This window comes from Ursus maritimus, unplaced genomic scaffold, assembly GCF_017311325.1.
Source record: "Ursus maritimus isolate PB19 unplaced genomic scaffold, ASM1731132v1 scaffold_25, whole genome shotgun sequence".
NCBI classification, from domain to species: Eukaryota; Metazoa; Chordata; class Mammalia; order Carnivora; family Ursidae; genus Ursus; species Ursus maritimus.
In genome coordinates, this window is record NW_024425008.1 from 319679 (window position 1) to 337489 (window position 17811).

The 17811-nt window shown below is 61.1% G+C and overlaps 2 protein-coding genes across 3 annotated transcripts in view; one reads left to right on the plus strand and one right to left on the minus strand.

The window, feature by feature from the left end:
* The window catches only part of BRF1 (BRF1 RNA polymerase III transcription initiation factor subunit), a 57888-nt gene that overhangs the window by 23216 nt on the left and 16861 nt on the right, over positions 1-17811 (plus strand). For both annotated transcript variants that reach the window (XM_040641303.1, XM_040641302.1), the window contains exons 4-8: positions 6900-6931; positions 9308-9380; positions 15679-15828; positions 16645-16738; positions 17573-17699. In XM_040641303.1, coding sequence (XP_040497237.1) covers positions 6900-6931; positions 9308-9380; positions 15679-15828; positions 16645-16738; positions 17573-17699 — 476 coding nt within the window. The remainder of the gene's footprint in view (positions 1-6899; positions 6932-9307; positions 9381-15678; positions 15829-16644; positions 16739-17572; positions 17700-17811) is intronic.
* BTBD6 (BTB domain containing 6) lies at positions 10763-12945 on the minus strand. The gene is made up of 4 exons (XM_040641304.1): positions 12560-12945; positions 12378-12468; positions 12133-12251; positions 10763-11955 (listed from the first exon to the last, which is right to left on the minus strand). Exons 1-4 carry the CDS (start codon positions 12922-12924, stop codon positions 10923-10925), a joined length of 1608 nt encoding a protein of 535 aa, XP_040497238.1. The 5' UTR covers positions 12925-12945; the 3' UTR covers positions 10763-10922.

Genomic DNA, 17811 nt, shown 5'->3' on the forward strand with positions numbered 1-17811 from the left:
GGGTGCTGGCTTTATGGAGACGTAAGTCACATTCCGCACAGTTCACCCAGTCGGTCCGCGACTCAGCGGGGCCCTCGCCCTGTCGCCTGGGAAACAGCCCGGCCTCGGAGCCCCCGTCTCTTGGCCCGCGTCTGTGGTCTGTCTGTCTCCGTGGGTCTGTTCTGGGCGTTTCGGGGAGGTGCGGAGCACAAGCGGCACGTCGTTGGCGCTCCGTGTGGAACCATGTGCGGCACCGTCAGGCTGCTGCGCACGTTCCCGCCCGCGGTGGGGGCGCCCCGGTGTCCGTGTGCCCGCCAGCTGCCGGCAGTCCTCCCGAGGATCCAGACTTCTGCTTGGTTGGTGACCTGTGGTGCACGCTCACTTTTCGTGTCATTGATTTCTGTTTTTTTCTCTCCACGTGTTTGCTTTGGGTTTGACTTACCGTCTTTCCTGCTTCCTGATGTGGGAAGCTCACGTTCTTGATTGCAGTCCTTCGGCTCTTCCTCAGAACAGCACTCAGGACTGGATTTCCCTCCAGACAGGTTTCAGTGACATCACACAGCTGATGTGTCACCTTCTTGTTATCTGTCTGCTCCAGAATGTTTTCTGCTTGCTGTCGTTACTTTGTTTTCAGTCCCCGAGTCACATGGGAGTCTGCTGATTATTTTGAGAACAGTTGGGGTTTTCTAGTTATCTGTGTGCGATCAGTTTGCAGCGCGGCTGTGTGTGGGCCCGGGCGTCCACCGGATGCGGCCCCGCATTTCACGCGTACTGCGCTTTGCATCACAGCTCAGCGCTCGGTGCCCTCGGTGGTTGGGAGAATGCGTGTCCGTGGTTGCTGGGCGGAGTGCTCTTGGAATACCCATCGGCTCGCGGTGCTGGGCCAGGGTCACCTCACCCCTACTGACGTTTGCCTGCTGGACCGGAAGGAGAGCGTTGGGCCTCCCACGTCTTTCCCCCGACCCCACCAGCTCCTGTTGTGCTGGGCGGCCTTGTGGGGAGGATGAGACCCAACACGGTCTCTCCCCTGGGGGAGCCGACTCTGAGCCTCACGAAATGTCCCCCTGATGACCGAGCACCTCTCCCCCCGATTCTCCCGAGTCCGACAAGGTCCACGTACACCTGCTGTCTTCCTGTGTGTGCGCGTGGTCCGTCTCTTCCAGCTTGAGATCCAGTCTCTCAGGAGCAACGTATAACTGTGTGCTCGTCTCTGATTCTTTAATCCAGCCTTAAAATATTAAATCCAACGCCTTACCGGGGTATTTGTGTCTAATTCCGCTGTTTGTTCCATTTGTCCTTTGTTCTTCCTCACCACCCCTCAGAGAAGTCAAGTATTTCATCCCATTTTCCTTTACGTAGCTTGTCTGTTCTGCACGGATTGTCACCGTTTCGCCCACCACCCCGGTGGTCACACCTCTGCGGCGGCACCCGGGCCCCCGAGCAGCACTGCGCGGCGCTGTCAGTCTTGCCGCCTGATGTCGTCACGCTCACTCACGTCTCCCTGTCGTGACCCTTCCCATCCCGATTCTGTGCGTTCCAGAAGTCCTGTTTGTGCGTTTGGTCTGTCTGCTTTGTTTGGCAGGTGTTCGGGGTGGCCGGCGGGTCTTTCTGTGGTGCTCGCTGGACCCGTGCTGTCGAGGGGACTCCCCATCTTGTCGTCACTGTCGTCAAGGCCCTCACCTGCCCTCACTGCCTGCTGGGAGGGAGTGTCTTTGTCCTGTTGTTTGTAGGCCTTCTAGAATTTGTGGCTTCGTGTGTGTTGTCTGTTCTGGGTGAGTCTGGGGCAGCGTGGTGTCTGGTGCAGTGCCCGCCCCGCCCTCTTTTCCCTTCTGGGCTCCGGGCTGCACACAGCATCACGTCCCACCGTGGCTTTGGTGTTGCCCGTTCTGTTTCTTTTCCTTCTCCTCTGTTTTGGTCCGAGTGTTTTCCAGTGACCTATCTGTGTGTTCCCTTGACCTTTCCTTTGCTGTGTCTAACTGGGTGTTAAACCTATCTATTCACTTTTTAATTTCAGTTATCACTTTTTATTAGATTCTAAGTCTTTGGTAAAATTCTCCCATCTCTTCAGTTACACGGAAGTCTTCAGTAAGTCCCCACAGGAGGCTCAGTGGTGGTTCTGTTTTTACCAGTTGGGGTATTTATTTGGTCTTGCCTATTCTCGTGCTTGGTAAGTTTTTATTGAACTGATGGATATTATATTTGAAAAATTGTGGGGACTGTGCGTAATTCTTCACCAGAGGGGGTTTCCCACCCTCTGGCAGGCAGGCGGCAGGCAGTGTGTGGGCAGCTAGGCTGGCCCCTGCCTGCGAGCCTCGGGCGTGCGCTCTCCTCAGGCCCTTTGTTCCCTGCCTGCTCCCACCCTTCCCAGCTGACAGCTGCCGGCCAGGGTCTGGAGGGAGCCTGTGCACGCTCTCCGGCCGGCCCCATGAGTCTGGCTGTCTTGGAAGCGCCTGGACCCTAAGCTTCACCTTCCTCCAGGCAGGACTGCGTGCACCCCAGGCCTCTGCACTTGGCCCCGGGGCAGCACAACCCGCTGCGTTGGCCCCCCTTCTTATGAGGGTCTTCCCCACAGGTGTGGCTCCCCAGTTGCTGTCCTGCACTGTACCAAGCTTTTTGGCTTGTTCTCCTGTGCGTCGTGCTAGAGGGGTTGTTGCCCATGCACACTCTCGTGGCGGTGAGCCGCAGCCCCTCCTTGCCTGGCATTCACCCCGACTGCTCCCCCAGCTTCCATGGCCAGGCCCTGGGTGGTTTGCCTCTAGTTGCGGGTGAGCCTTTCCAGACTGAAGTCAGGCCTTGTTCCCTCCTTGCCTGAACTCTCGGTGGCTCTTCCTGTGGCCAACAGGCTGTAGCTTCCGGCTCCTGTCTCCCTTTCCCTCCCTCCCTCTTCTCGCCACAGCAGCTCCTGACATCAGGTGTGCTGACCTTTCCCGGAGCCCTCCAGTCAGAGATGTCGGCCTGCTGCCAGCTGGTGGGGAGCGGACACTCCTGCAGCACAGTGGTCGGCATGATACCAGAGTTAGGACTGTCCCAGGGCTTGTGCTGCTTAGTGCCTTGCTGAGCCAGGAGCCACCAGCTACAGGATGGACCGTCTCTGCGTGCTGGTGCTGCAGGCCTGAGCTCTGCCCTCCCCCAGCAGTCAGGGAGGCAGGGCCGCTGGTGTGCCAGTGCATGCGGCTGACCTGGGATCTGGCCCGAGGCCCTTCCTATGCCTCTTCCTGGCCCAGGCCCTGGCACGGAGCCGGGAGGGCAGGCTGCAGGCACCTCCAGACCATGGGATTGTCGTGCGGAGTGATGATGGTGGCCTGTGTCGATTATACATAAGGGAGAGTGATGTACACAAGGGAGACCCCACCACAGGATGCAGCGGCCTGGCCCCGTCTCTAGGCAGGTGCACTGTGCTGGGGATGTGCAGCACTCCGGGAGCAGGGTTGGCGTGTGCCTGCAGTGTGTGTGCGGGGAGCAGGACCGGCACCCTGCAGGGTACCGGGCTCTTCTGCCAGGCACAGCCAGTGCAGTGGGCAGGGTGTTGAGGGTTCCTGGTGGCCTTTGTCCTTGCTGGGGCGTGGCTGTGAGCTCCTCTCTAAACAGAGATGTGTGCTGGGCCGTAAATAAGTACCATGTGGTGTGGCTGCCTGGGGAAAGATGAGTCAGAGCAGAAGCTGGCCTGCAGAAGGGGGTGCGGGCTGGACGGTGGACAGTGGGTGGGTGCTGGGCAGGTCATCCTCTTCCATGAGGTGCAGGTGTCCACTCCGTGGTGCTGACCGTGCTGCTGTTCCTGGGCCTCCCTGTCTCTCCTCCCGTCTGGACCGGGGAATGGCGGTGCTGGCGCGGGCGTGGCCACCCTACCACCCCCACCATCGTCTGCTGGAAGCTCATGCGCGTCCTGCTAGACCTTCCGTTGGACTGGACGTCGAGGGCTGTTTCTCCGGTTCTCCCTTCGGTCACCTTGACAAAGCTCGGAGCATGAGGCTGTGTAGAGAAATCGCATGTGCTTCTGACTTTCTCTTCTGCCTGCTTTAAATCTCTGTCAGCTTTTCCACTTACCGAAAATGGGTGTGAGTTTAAATCAAGCCCTGATTGTTCTCCGGAAGCAGCACGCAGACCAGCCAGATGGTGTCCTGGCCCCCGGCGTTGGGGCTGGGAGCGCCAGCCCCGGGCGCACTTCCTCAAAGCCCGCTGGCGGTCTGCCGGAGCCCCCTCCCTGAGTTTTGATCTGTTGGGACTCTCAGGAGTGTCTAGAATCTTCTGACGGTGTTTATCTGCCACCGTTCTCTGCGTTTACGTGTCTCTTCCGGGACCGGCCCTCCAAGTTGGTGCTCACCGAGCAGAAGCCGCACCGAGCAGGGCACGTCGGGGACCAGGAGGGAGGCCGTCAGAGCAGAGGTGCTCGCGCCCGAGTGCTGCGCTCAGCACCGGCACACAGGCCTCGTCCTTTTTTAGGATTCCAGCAAATTTGGACCTCTGGTTGGCGTCCCTGTGCCAGGAAGGTTAGAAGCAGCTGCTTAGCAAAAAGGTAGAGACGCAGGCCCACTGGTCAGGCCGGACAGAAGACTTTCCAAAGTCACCCTAAGTGTCATCCCAAATGCTCATTAGTCGGGGGACCCGCTGTGGGCCAGGCCCTGAGGGCATTAACAGGCCTGGGCCCCAGACAGGTCACGGGAATGTGGACGCCCGTGTAGGGACGCACACTGTTGATACTGTCACTGTGTCCAGGCGGCCAGTGCACCCCGGCCATGTGCCCCACCACCTCTGGTGTCTCACGGAGACCAGTCCTGGCAACTCGGTTACATTGTGAACTCCAGTCTCCCTTTTAAAGTACACACACTGTCCCCCGTCATTTTACTGTGGGGATCTCAGACCCCTGGCAAGGTCGAAGGACTCACACAGTGGACACCCCGCCCTGCTGTCCTCCCCAGCCTCACACTTTGTGGCACATTTCAGAGTAAGGCACAGGCCTCTACTGCCCTGCAGCTGGCAGGTCGCTAACTCACTAGATGTCAGTATTTGCTAGATCTCTCTCTTCCCTTTTGTGGTAAAATTGGCATCGAACAAAGTACACAAGTATTAATGGTACCGTTTGAGGAGTTTTGCCAAGTGTGCTTCTCTGCAGCCAGGCCTCCCAGCAGGATCCAGGGCGACACCATCCTGCGGCCAGCTGCTGCGGCCCTTCTGGTCAGGCTGCTTGCCCTGCCCCGGGGTACCCACTGTCTGAGGATTCCCATTGGTTAGTTTTGCTTGTTCTGAGTGTCCGGTAAAGGGAAGCCCTGTTCTGTAAGGTTTCTGTCACTAGGCAAGCTTTGGACTCATCGGTGTGCTGCGTGCCAGGATATGCTCCCTCCGTTGTGGGAACGTGGGACTGGCCGCGGGTTCTTCTGTCAGTGGACGTCTGGGCTCTTCTTGCCCTTTGGCTGTTTGTGTGAGGCTCCTGGACGTGTCCGTGGGTGAATACCTTGGTGTGGACTAGCTGGTCAGAGGCGGGTGTGTGGTTAGTATTACAAGACACTCGTGGCCTTTTTCCAAAGTGGTCGTTCCATGGTGGCCCAGCCAGCCGAGGACGTGGGTTGGGGTGGCCCCGCCCCTGCCAGCATCTGGTGCTGTTGGGGGCACTTTGTGTGCATTTCTCGGAGCTCGGTGCTTCTCGTCTTGAAGTGTCCATCACAACTGTTACCTGTTACTTGGCCTTTATTTTATTATTATCTTTCGAATAGACTTCATTTTTTGAGCAGTTGTAGGTTAAAGGCAAAACTGTGCGGACTTCCCCATCTCCCCCCGCCCACACACAGTTTCCCGGTTCACACCTGCACCGGTGTGCTGTGCGGCCCGTGTTGCTACGTGACAGCTCACTGGGGTGCCCGTGCCTGTGACATCATACGGAGGCCTCACGGCCCTGCAAGTCCCCCGTGCTCCCCTGTTCATCCCTGGGCACCACGCCCACCCCCGCAGCCACTGACCCGTTGCCTGTTTCCGGAGCTCCGCCTCTTGGCTTGCTGCGTCTCGCGTGTCTGTTTCGACGCCACGGGTTTCTGCTCTGTCCTGTAGGACGGCTTCCTTTCCCTCCTCTGTGCTTCTTTCCGTACTTGGTCCCGCCAGCTGGTCAGTCTTCACTGGCAACCCTCCCGTCCGAGTGTGTGCCTTCAGAGACCGAGAAACAGGGTACCTTTTATTCAAGGACCTTAGAGGTTGTGGTGGTGTGTGTGGGACCTCATGGGAGGCTGTGGCATCGGGGACTTCTTTCTCCTCCTGTGTTTGGGCCTGACGCCTGGTCCGCTCTGACTCAGCCCCTCGATTTCTCTGTCACCGCCTCAGAGCCACAGCAGACCCATGAGTGAATGTGACGTTTCACCACACCCGACCAGGGGCCTTACTCAGCAGCTGGTGTCTTGTGTGTTTGTGTGTCCAGCTGGGTTCCAAGTCACGGGGGACATCATCTGGTGACGCTTTGATCACCTGCTGAAGCACGAGGACAGGTCCCGTGCCAGAGTCCCCGCGGCTGTCCCCCCGAGCACCAGCACCCTGGAGGTGCCTGCCAGCCACCAGAGGGGGCCCACTGTGTGTGTGTCTGTCCCCAGGAGCCACGTGTCGTGGGGCAGAAGCCACGTGCAGCACCGGCCAGGTCTCAGGAGCTGCTCGAGGGATGGAGTGAGTGTCGTCAAGTGCTTCTGGGCTGTGCCCCATGAGGCGTGGGGGCTGCTCTGGGAAGGCAGTGAGTACTCTGAGGACTGCGTCGATGGCCCTGGGTGTGGTTCACGGGTTCTGGTCAGCCCTGATGCCGACGCCTCACCCCTCTTGGGAGAGCCAGTGCCGAGCTTGGATTCACAGCAAGGTCCTCTGGCCGGGTGGTAGGTCTGCGCCTTGGGGAAGCGATCGGGTAACTGGAGCCCGTGGGCTTGGGTGCAGACGTTCCTTGACTCCTGCCACAGACATGCTCCTCGACCTCAGTGACCTGCTCCAGGTAGACTGGTTTCCTTCCTGAGCCCCTTTCCCAAGGGAGGCTGGGCCTGGGGCCAGGAGGCTGGTCCACAGAACAAAGGACATACCAGGCTGTGGTCTGTTTCAAAACCAGTAGGGGAGCAGTAAACACAGGTCACAGCGCTGTCCTGGGAGCTGGGCGGCCTCGGCCTCAGAACCAGTGGAAAGACCCAGCTGGACTTGGTCCGAGGGAAGGGAAATACTTTAAAAGGAAAAGGGGACTCAAACTCATGTATCTTCAACAACATAAAACCCCATGTGATAGTCTGTTTAGGGACTCTGGGTACCAGGAAAGCATTTTCTGTGGCATCTCTTGTTTCCAAACTACTGAAGAGAATGGAAAGACCCAGCAAGAGGGACTCGGCAGGGATGGGGCCATCGAGGTTCTGCATGTGTTCCGTCCCTGGGAACGGTGCTAGGGCAGGCAGGGGGATCCGTCCACGGAGGACTCGGAAAGAGCAGGGGGATCACGGAAAACAGACGTGACCACAGCGTGAGGGTGTGTGTGGGACTCACAGAGATTGCACCCCTTTGAGGAAAGCTTGGTCAGGACTGGGTGCCCCACATGCCACAGAGTCCCTGTGGTGCCAGAGCTTGACTTCCGTGTAAACCAGATGCTGCCTGTGTCTGCCCTCCCAGCTGTCTTTATAAATGGCATCTCTCAGGAGTCCTGCAGAAATATTCTGTGGCCAAGCTAATAATAACCTGTTGGAATTGTGGAAACCCAGCGCTCCGCGTGCAGTGCACGGTCAGGGCGTGGCCTCACGGCCTGTCCCTCCTGGGACTTCCTGGGACAGGAAGCAGGGAGGGAGGCTAGAGCAGGGCTGCCGAGGGCTGACACAGGTTCAGGGTTCAGCTCCCCCAGCAGAAACGGGGGGGGGGTGTCCTGGCACCCCATGAAGGCGTAGCTGGCACAGAGATGAGCCACAGACACAGGCAGGGGTCCTCGGAGTCCGTGTCATTGTTTCTAATGTCTGCTGATGAATGTCAGCATCTCCGGCAGGAACCACACACATTGTAGGAGCACGGCCTTTTAAACATTGGACTCTCCCTTTGAAGTCTTTTCAGAGAACCCTTTTCTGTGGTGTCCAGGTGTCCATCTGCCTGGGACAGGGCTGGGGAGGTGGGAGGTGTGAAGGGGGTTAGCTGGGTCAGGGAGGTGCTGCAGAGAGGAAAGGGGCAGCACGCTGCGGGACCACTCTGGACCACTCTGGTCCAGACGGGCATGAAGTCAGGAGGGTGAAGATGCAGGAGCTTGGGGTGCTCCTAGAAGATGCACGCTTCCGCACACACGCACACACACACGCATGCTCGCATGCACGTGTGCCATGGTGGGTAGGCCAGGGGCAGAATCCATTGAGAAGGCCAGCTCTGTGAGCCACCAGCCCTACGAAGGGGGCTTCCCGAGAAGGAGGCCTGGGGGTGGAGCACCCTCCATCTCCCCCAGGGGGACTTTGTACTATTCTTCGGTGCTCCCTGACGGCCACAGGCGCCCATCCGTGCTGCCTGAGAGCCCTCCCCCCCCATGGTGTTCTCGACTCTTCTTCGCAGTCTTTTCTGGTGCTTCTTGGGCACGAGGCTAAGGGGCCCTCGTGGCAAAGGGACTCTGCGGGGACACCAGAGGCAGAGGGCCAGGGCGAGGACACTGAGGCCTGCGAGTCCCAGGGGCAGGGCCAGCCCTCTCCAGCTCAGGCGAAAGGGGCTAAGCCCGGGCTCTTCCCAATTCCGCACCTCGTCCGAGCTGTCCAGCTTCTGCCACGCCTGCTGTCAAACACCGCTCAGAAGGCCCTCCCCACAGCCCTCCCCCCAGGCCTTGGTCAGCACAGAGCAGGCTCTTGGGACAACGCCGGGCTCAGCTGCACTGGAGGTCTGCACCCTGGAGTCCTTGACCATGTGTTCAATTGCAAGCAACCTGGTCAGGCGAGGGACTCCACAGCAGATTTGGACTTAAGGTGGGAGCAGTGCGGGGGAGGGGGGGCTGGTCACTGTGACCTGCAGAGACCGCGGCCATGACAGAGCTGGTCCACAGGGACACAGACAGGGATCCCAGCGAGGGCTGAGGCCACGCCCCCCAGGGAGCATGCAGGGGTGCTCTGGGAGCTCGCACCGTGCCGGCCATCTCTCAGCACTTTCTCTTAGCAGATCTGGTCGTTGCTGAGACAGCGGCAGGGTCTGAAAAAGCTGTCTGGGATTGGGAAGCAGCGCCATGGGCTGCTCTGTGGGCTCAGGGCAGGGGGCTGGCGGGGGGCGGGGGGCGCTGGCCAGGACCTCTTATGTGGGGATCTGTGAGAGACTGGACAATGAAACGCACGTTCCCTAAATCCCAACGCTGTCCTCAGTTGTGGCTTCTCTCCCACAGGTGAATGTGTATGTGCTGGGGAAGACGTTCCTTCTTCTGGCAAGAGAGCTCTGCATCAACGCGCCAGCGATAGGTATGGCGGGGCTGGCCCAGGGCAGCAGCCGGGCCCGGTGCTGGGAGCGGGGGGGGGAGTCCTGTGCAGGGACAGGGGCTCCACCAGGTCATAAGAAATGTCTGAGAAGCAGCCAAGAGCCCAGCAATTTGGGGGTTCCTTCTGGGTACCCGGCAGGTGTGGGGGTGGACACAGAAGGAAACAGGACCCATCTTTCTACCTCTTGAGGAATACACCTGGTGGCAGGTGCCCCGGGGAAGGCAGGACCTCTGCGGACGGAGCAGGTGCTCTTCTAGCCCGCTCTGCCTTCACGGGAGCTCTACCTAGAGGGCTGTGTTCAAGTCTGCTTGCAGGGACTGCTCCCTGTCTTGCCCATCATCCTCTTCAAGCGTATCTCATTTCAAGGAGGCAGAGGGCAGGGCCAGGGAGGGTGGGCTGAGGGTGCAGTGCCAGCTAACCCACAGGATGGTCCCCTGGGGCTGGGAAGGTGGGTCTGGTGGCGGGTGGGTCAGGAGGGGGCGCCGCTGCAGAGGTGCACCAGGCTTGGCCATTCTGCTCCAGCCCAGACCCTCTGCAAGAGGCCGCTTCTCTGTGCCGAGTGACAGGTCCCTCCAAGCTGAGGTTTTTCAGAAACAAAGCAACCGGCCAGAGTGTGTTGCCTGGGAGGACAGGGGCAAGGGGCTCAAAGAGCCTGCTTTACCCCAAAGCATGCCTGCACAGGGGCCACCTGGGGCCTGCCACGGGAGCTGCTGGCACACCTGAGGCAGACGGTTGGTCTCCAGGGCCTGCAGCCTTGGGGCTGGCAGACAGCCTCTCCTCACCCCCCACCCTCCAATCTGTGAGTCCTCCAGGAGGGCTTTGTCTGAGAGGCTGGCATGCCCCAGGAAGTAGGACGCAAGCAGAGCGTTCTAGCCACAGACCCACGGAGGAAGCTGACAGGGACAGAAAGGCCTCCCCGAGGCAGTTTCTAACCAGGAGGCATGGCTTAGCACTGGAGGCCTTCTGGTGTGCTGGAAGGGACACGCCATCACAGACACGTGGGAAAGCATGCCTCAGCTTCACACTCCTTTGCTCATTTCTCTTGATGGCTCTTGTTTCACTGAAACCTCATTATGAAAATCTGGCTAGACCTAGTGCACTATTTTTAGGTCACTTTTCCCAATTCTGGATTTGAAGGGAAGGTTTTAGGTTAAGCATAGTGCCGCTGCAAATTCACAGGCGTGGGAGGGATGGCAAGGCCCACAGAGCAGGCAGTGTGGGCACCATGGGGAGGGGGCCTGCGTGAAGCCTGCCTTGGGCCCCCAGATTGGCCTAGCAGCCAGGACTCAGAAGCCCCGGCTCTGGTCGTACTGAAGAGCCTCAAGTTCCCAGCTTCGGGCGCAGATGACTATGCATAAGAGAGATACAAAGGAAGCGAAGCCTTTAATGGTCTCAGCAAGGCAGCTGGCAGCGGGATAAAGGGGTCGCACAGTCTCCTGCACGTCCCTTCCCGGCAGGGCCGGCTGCAGAGAAAGGCCTCCTCCTGGTGCCCGTCCTAGCGCATCCACGGCACCCCACGGCACCTCAGGCATAGAAGATGAGCTCGGGGATCTGCCCACCCTGGACCCCGGTCCCGTTGGTGCTGTCTGAGGAGCACTGGAACTGGAAGGTCACCTTCCCACATTGTACTTCCGTCATGCCTTCCTGCCCGAAGTAGCTGAGCTCGCTGCCGTCCAGGACAGCGCTGGCTGTGTAGAAGGTGTCCTGCTCGACCTGCACAGGGTGTTCAAACCACACTGAGAAGGTGTTGCTGGAGCCGTCCGACACAAACTTGGTCAGGTTCTGAGCCAGGACCACCCCCAGCCGCTTCAGTTCAATCTTCACACTGTACTCGGCTTTCCCAGAGCTGGACCCGTACAGGCCCAGCCCTGCGACAAACACCCTCCTGTCCACGGCAAACTGGATGCTGTCACAGCGCCCGCGGTAGCGCCACTGGTTGCTGCGGTAGGCGGAAGACTGGAAGCGATGGCAGCGCTGCGGGGCCAGGCCCTTCCTCTTGGTCAGGGGGAAGCTGAGGAGGGGCTTGTTGGCCGCCGTGTACCACAGGAAGATGTTGTGGGTCTCCTCCAGGGTCAGGATGTCCGACTGGGCAGCGCCATTGGCAAACTCCTCCAGGGTCATAGTGGGAATTCGGACCAGGTAGAGGGCAGGTCCCAAAACGTGCCTCTTGTTGCGCGGGGTGACTGGCAAGCCCTGTCTCTTGCACTCTGCCTCGGCCCAATTCAGGACGGCCTCGAAGACCACTGCCTCCTTGGCGTTGAGGGCTTCCCGCGTCACGATGATTTCCAGCGTCTGCCAGTCGATTTCACAGAAGCCCTCGGACCTCAGAGCCATCTCAGCCTGAGCATCAATGACCTCCCAGCAGCGCTGGGTCAGCTCCGGCTCCTCAAAGAGCCGACTCTGGGACAGCAGGACGCAGGCGTTTTTGGCTTCCAGACTCGTCTCCAGGAAATTGACACAGGCTTTTGCTAGAGCAGGGACGATGTACTTCTTGGCAGCATAGAGGGTGGCCAGCACCGTGTCGGCTTCCAGATCAATCTCGTCACTGTACATATACCTGGGCAGGGTGGGGACTGCATCACAGGCTGCACGGGGCATGCTAGGGCCCCTGGGATCTGGGACGCGGGGGCCCTCAGTCCTTACAGCCTTCCGGGGTGCAGCTGGAGCAGGCCAGCTGGTGGCAGCCAGGCGGCAGCAGCCACCCCCTCCCCGCACCCTCATGCAGCCGACTTACTTCAACAAGATGAGAAAAGCTGCGGGCTCCACGTCGGGGATGTGGATTTCTGACTTGACTTCTGCCAAATCGCCGTAAAACATGGCATAGAAGACGGAGCTCCCGACGGCTAGGACATACTGCGGATGAGACAGAAGCTGCCCTGAGCCCTGCCCCCTCCCTGCCCCCAGCGGATGCCCGGATGCCACACCCGGGGGAGAGGACAGTTGTTGCTCAGGAGCTGGGCCGAGCGTCCGTCCACTCACCTTGTGGGCAGGCACCCTGCGGGCCGCTCCCGGGGGCCCCACGATGAAGTGCACGTCGGCCATGAGCTCGTTGTTGAACATCAGCGCGTTCCTGCAAAGGGCAGAGGCACACGGCTCGCGGCTCGGGGGTCGGGCCGGGGCGGGGGCGCGCGGCGCGGGGCGCGGGTGCGGCCCGGGCTCACCTCTCGCGCAGGGTCGGGTGGAAGGACTGCCAGTTGGGGCTCTCCAAGTTGTTGTTGTCGGGCGCGGGCGGCGCGGGCGCGGGCGGCGGCGGCGCGGGCGGCGGGGCGCTGGGTGGGCCTTTCCTGCCGGCGGCGGCGGCGGCGGCGTTGCTGTTGGCGATGTCCGTGGCGGTGGCGGCCGCGGCGCCGGCGGCCGGGTACAGCTCCGCGGCCATCTTCGCGGGCAGGGCGGCCTCCGCGCGCGCCGTTGGTGCGCCGTGCGCCCTCGCGCCGCGCCGGGGCCGGGGGGGCGGCTCTGCGAGCACCAGGAGCGCCGTGAGGCACTGCGCCACCCGGCCGTGCAGGCAGGCCAGGGGCAGCAGCATGGGGGCCGCGGCGGGCGCTGCTGCTTCGGGCCGCCCGCCCGCCCCGCCCCGCCCCGCCGCGCGCAGCCCGCAGCCCGCAGCGCGGCGCAGGGCGCCGTCCGGCCCGCCTCGCCCCTGCCGCCGCGGCGCCCGCGCGTCACGCCGCGTCACGGCGGGCCCCGCCCCTTCCCCCGCGCGGACGACGGGCGCGCTCACGGCCTGGACGGCCCCGCACCCCGCGCGGACGACGTGCGCGCTCGCGGCCTGGGCCGCCCCGCCCCGCCCCCGTGGGCGGTCGCCAGCTGCGGCGGGGGAGGCGGGGGTGCAGGTGGGAGCGCTGCGGGGACAGCGGTGGCGCGCGCGGTCCGCGGACGCACGTGTGTGTGTCTCCGTGCGGGGCGTCCACGAGCCGCTTTCCGGATGCAAGCTGTGCACGCGCTTCCTCGTGTGTCGCTGGTCGCCGCGCCGGTGTGCGAGCAGTGTCGCCGTGTGCTCCATATCGTCGTCCACCTTCCGCCTGTCGCCCGTCCGGGGCCGGGGTGACCGGCGCAGGGCGGGGTCTGACCGGGTCCGGCCTCTGCAGCTTCTCTGCCCTTTTATGTCTTTTTCTGCCTCTTTGGAGCATCTTACGTGTGTGTTCCTTGTTAGTTCTTAGTGTATGGCCTCTATCATTATGGGTTTTATCTATTGGGGAGCGAGAGCGAGCAAGAGGCCGGGCAGACGGAGGGAGAACCGTAAGCAGGTTCCATGCCCTGCGCGGAGCCCGAGTCACACCCTTGACCGAGGGAGCCCGCCAGGCACCCCGGTGGTTGCTTCTTCATCAAACATGGCAGTTTTCACAGGTACCTAAGAGGTTGGGGCACTTGAGGCAGCGCGCCCTGGGAGGGTTCCCTCTCTGCGGTGTCCGGAGGCTTTCCTCCCCATTGCACAGGCTTTGGAAAAGCCGGGCCCCCCTCTGCTGGTGCTGGGTCAGTGGGGCTGCTGGCGACTCTAACCGTTCCTTGTTTTGTCCTTTCTGCCTTCATCTCTCTGTCAAGTTGGACAAACTGCGTTACCTCTCACCTTGTTGTGGTTCTAAGACTGTGGTTTCCAGTGCCTCCTGCTGTGTTCAGTTCCCGCTGTGTTGGGTGCGTCCACAGGCGTGTGGCCGCGTGGTCTCCTGTGAGGTGGTTTTCCCTCTGTCATAAAGTCCTCCTCTCGGCCCCTCAGGGCCCCCTGCCCCGTGTCCCTGCAGCTGCCTCTCTCCAAGGTGGCGAGCCTGGTGGTGCCCGCGTGGCCTTTGTCACCGTTCCGTGCCACATTTTTAGTGTCTCTTGTAAACAGCGGGTGCTGGGTCTTACCTCTTTCTCCCAGCTGGTGAGAGGGTTTACCTAGGTGGTGTGATGTGTTGTGGTTTCTTACCGTCCCCTGTATACGGTCTGCGTGGTCAGCTTTGAGCCTGGGCAGTCTGGAGCTAGGCACCCCTCCGCCACTGGCTTTGTTCTGTTTTGGTCGGGTTTTTGTTTGTGATTTGGTTGCTAAAAGACATGTCATTGGGAGAAAACAGGTATATTTTTAAAGTAATGTTACCGTCAGGGTTTCAAACTGATTTTGGTAAAGCATGAGCCCCAGAGCTAAAGATGAAAGCTTGACGCTGGTGCGTTCTTGAAATACTGACCGGCACGTTTGAAAGCTCCTTCTGAGGTTTGGAGACAGATGTGCCAGGAGACTGGGCCGTGCTGGCATAGCTTCACGTGCCGCCCAGCCTGCCCCACCCAGGACCCAGCTCCTCACAGACCGCACAGCACCCAGGGCCTCTGGAAAGGTGGATGGGTGGCAGCTGCTCGCCGGCTCAGCCTCTGCAGTTGGCTGCAGGATGTCGCTCCGGTCCTTGCCGTCCTTGGGGTGGGGCTGCTGCCCATCTCCTGTGGTCCTTTATGTGAGCCAAGGTGGGCAGAGGGAGGAAGGGGTACTTGTAGGCCGACATGGGGCTTCCAGGGGCCAGAGCTCAGTCACGTAGGCCCTCATAGATGCAGGAAGTTGGGAGAAGTGACCGGGCTGGGGCCCCAAAGGCGGGTGCTTGGTGTTGGTGGACAGCAGGGTCCTGCCGGTCACCATCTGCCAGCACACGCCTGCTTTCTGGCTGGCCTGGGGCCCCCTCGGGACACCCCCTATTCAAGTCTCAGCAAGGCCTTCCTGGTGATCCCGTCCAAAGCAAGTCTCGCCCCTGATGTTCCGTCGGGGGCCGTGCATGATTCCTCCGTGCACTTAGGGCAGTGCTGCAGTCAGCTGAGTTCATGAGGTCACCTGGAGGCTGGACGCTCCCTAAAGCCTAGGCCAGGGGTCTTCCAGGGGTCTTCCAGGGAGTGGGGCATGAGGGAGGGAGAGTGTATGTGTGCGTGCATGCACGGGTCCCTCCTGAGCCTTCCTTTGCTAAGAAAAGTGTGCTTGAGAGACACGCACACACCTGTAGACAACAGGGCAGAAAACGTAGGTCGTGTTCTGTGATAGTAAACTAGACCAACGAACAGCTGAGAGATAGGCTCCGGTTCAGTCCCGATGCGCAAAATGCCAGAGCGGCAAGGTACTGTGTATGCGTGAACACGAGCATGTGGGAGGCCTCTGCGAGCAGCAGCTGAGGGTCGAGGAGCCTGTGCGTGGAGGACTGGAAGGACGCGCTGTGTGGTGTCCGTGTGCCTCCCGGATCTGGAACACGCACATTCCATGAAGCCTGGTGGGGGGTGCTCCCGTTCCCGGCCGCGCCCTGGGCGCACTGAGGCCTTGTGTCTGCGGCAGACCCGTGCCTGTACATCCCGCGCTTTGCCCACCTGCTGGAGTTCGGGGAGAAGAACCACGAGGTGTCCATGACGGCCCTGAGGCTCCTGCAGAGGATGAAAAGGGACTGGATGCACACTGGCCGGCGCCCCTCGGGCCTCTGTGGAGCAGGTATGACAGCCCTGGGGTCATGCTGGCCAGGCCCCCTGGCCGTGGGGGACGGGTGGGCTGTCTCCAGAGCTGACCCGGCCCTCAGGGGCTCCCATGCGGCCAGCCCTGCCCTGACCCCAGTGCCGAGTTGTTACTACAGAGAGTACCCGGGCCTTTTGGGCTGTGTCTCCTCGCCCCCCCCCCCCCAAAGGGCAGCTGTCCGGGGTCCCTCAGAGTCCTCCAGCTCTGTCCCCGACGCCGTGAGGTCTGATGCAGCCCTTGGGCCTGGGGTCCTCCTCAGCAGGCCCTTACTCCTCTCTGGGGGTCCTTACCCCAGGACCCCCCACCCCCCGGCTCCAGGCCTTCCTGCAATGCCAAGGGCCCGCGTTCCCATGCTCAGCTACCGCCAAAAATCACTTCCCGGTGCACTGCCGACTCCGGGCCTCTCGTAGTCAGCCCGGCTGTGGCCGCCACACAGGGCCCTTTGCCCCCCGACCTGGGCTGTGTCCACAGAATCCTTACCTCTGTTGCCAACCAGTGTGCCTGTTCGGGTCACCTCAGAGTTCGCTCACCGGCTTTGAGGGGGTCACACGAGGTTCTCAGAAGACGTGTTTTTGTTCCCTTCGTGTTTAAGACGGGGTGTGTGACGCGGCACTCTCTGCGATTCTCGTCTGTGGCTCAGTTGCACGCGGGGCAGCGTGCAGCTCTCGGGGGTCGGGACCATCGCATACACGCGTAACTGTTCCTTGCTGTAAGGCTGGGTACTCGCCCCGCGCAGGGCGCTCACTGCCCGAGTACGGAGTTCCGATCGTGACTCCCCGTCGTGCTCCTCTCCAGCTCTTCTGGTTGCGGCCAGGATGCATGATTTCCGGAGAACCGTCAAAGAGGTCATCAGCGTGGTCAAGGTGTGCGAGTCCACGCTGCGCAAGAGGTAGGTGGCTCTCGCTCATGGCCTGGGGCTCAGACACCTCATCCGTCTGCTGGTCAGAGCCACCTCCTGAGGGGTCCTTGGGGCGTGGCCCTCCCGCGGTCCTGCTGCCTGCTGGTCTGGCCAGGACCCAGTGCAGCCCAGGTCCCAGAGGGCCGCCCGCCTCCCTCCAGGGCGTCTTGGTCGGTCCTCCTGACGCCACGCCAGCTGCACCTGCAGTGGGGCCCTTCCACCCCGCGTTTCTCTCCGAGGTAGGTTGGGGTGGACTGAGAGCCCGAGTGACTGGCCCCCCCACGGCCGGGGAAGCCGGGCTCAAACAGAGGGCCGGGTGCCTGCAAGCCCCTGCTTTGGGGTGTGCTGGTTGTGGGGTGGCAGAGCTCAGCTCCAGTGTCAGCTGTGCGTGGGCTGTGACGGGTAGCCGCGAGCCGGATCACCGGCAGACCTGTCCTTGCAGCTGTTTTACCGCCAGTCTGCCACATTTGATGGCTGTTTCTCAACTGAGGTCCTATCCTGCGGCACTTTCGAAAGGCAGAAAGAGAAATATTTTGCACATTTGACTCCTAATTCTCTTTGAATAGATTTTTATTGAAAGAAAATTTTTTTAATTTTTAAACGTTTTGTAGGTTGTATAAAAGGCAGGTGATTAATCCCCAGCTGTCGACCACCTGGGGCTGCCAGCTTGGCCTCCTTCCTCCTGGGCCTCCTCGGAGTCTCCCCACGGGCGCGACAAGCACACGTGGCGTTTCCTTCTGGGGTGCCGCCGGTGGCCGCGGCGAGTAGGGCTCATGGCCGGGTGGGGCCGGTGTGCCGGGCTCCCCAGGACATGGCTTGTTCCAGGCTGACGGAGTTTGAGGACACACCCACGAGCCAGCTGACTGTGGACGAGTTCATGAAGATCGACCTGGAGGGGGAGTGCGACCCCCCGTCGTACACGGCCGGGCAGCGGAAGCTGCGCATGAAGCAGGTACGCCCCACGCTGGCCGGGCCTCGCCTGTGCAGCATGCCGGTGTCTCGCCTGTTCTCTAATGTCCTGTGTCACGTTCTCATTTTAACAAGTGAGTTAGGTCCAAAGGCTA

Excerpts from the sequence above, each read along its gene's own strand:
- BTBD6 (XM_040641304.1), bottom strand. The coding sequence starts at position 12,924 with ATGCTGCTGCCCCTGGCCTGCCTGCACGGCCGGGTGGCGCAGTGCCTC. Across the intron at positions 12,252-12,377 it reads GCAGGGTGCCTGCCCACAAG|TATGTCCTAGCCGTCGGGAG; the intron begins GTGAGTGGACGG and ends TCTCATCCGCAG. Across the intron at positions 11,956-12,132 it reads GCTTTTCTCATCTTGTTGAA|GTATATGTACAGTGACGAGA; the intron begins GTAAGTCGGCTG and ends CACCCTGCCCAG.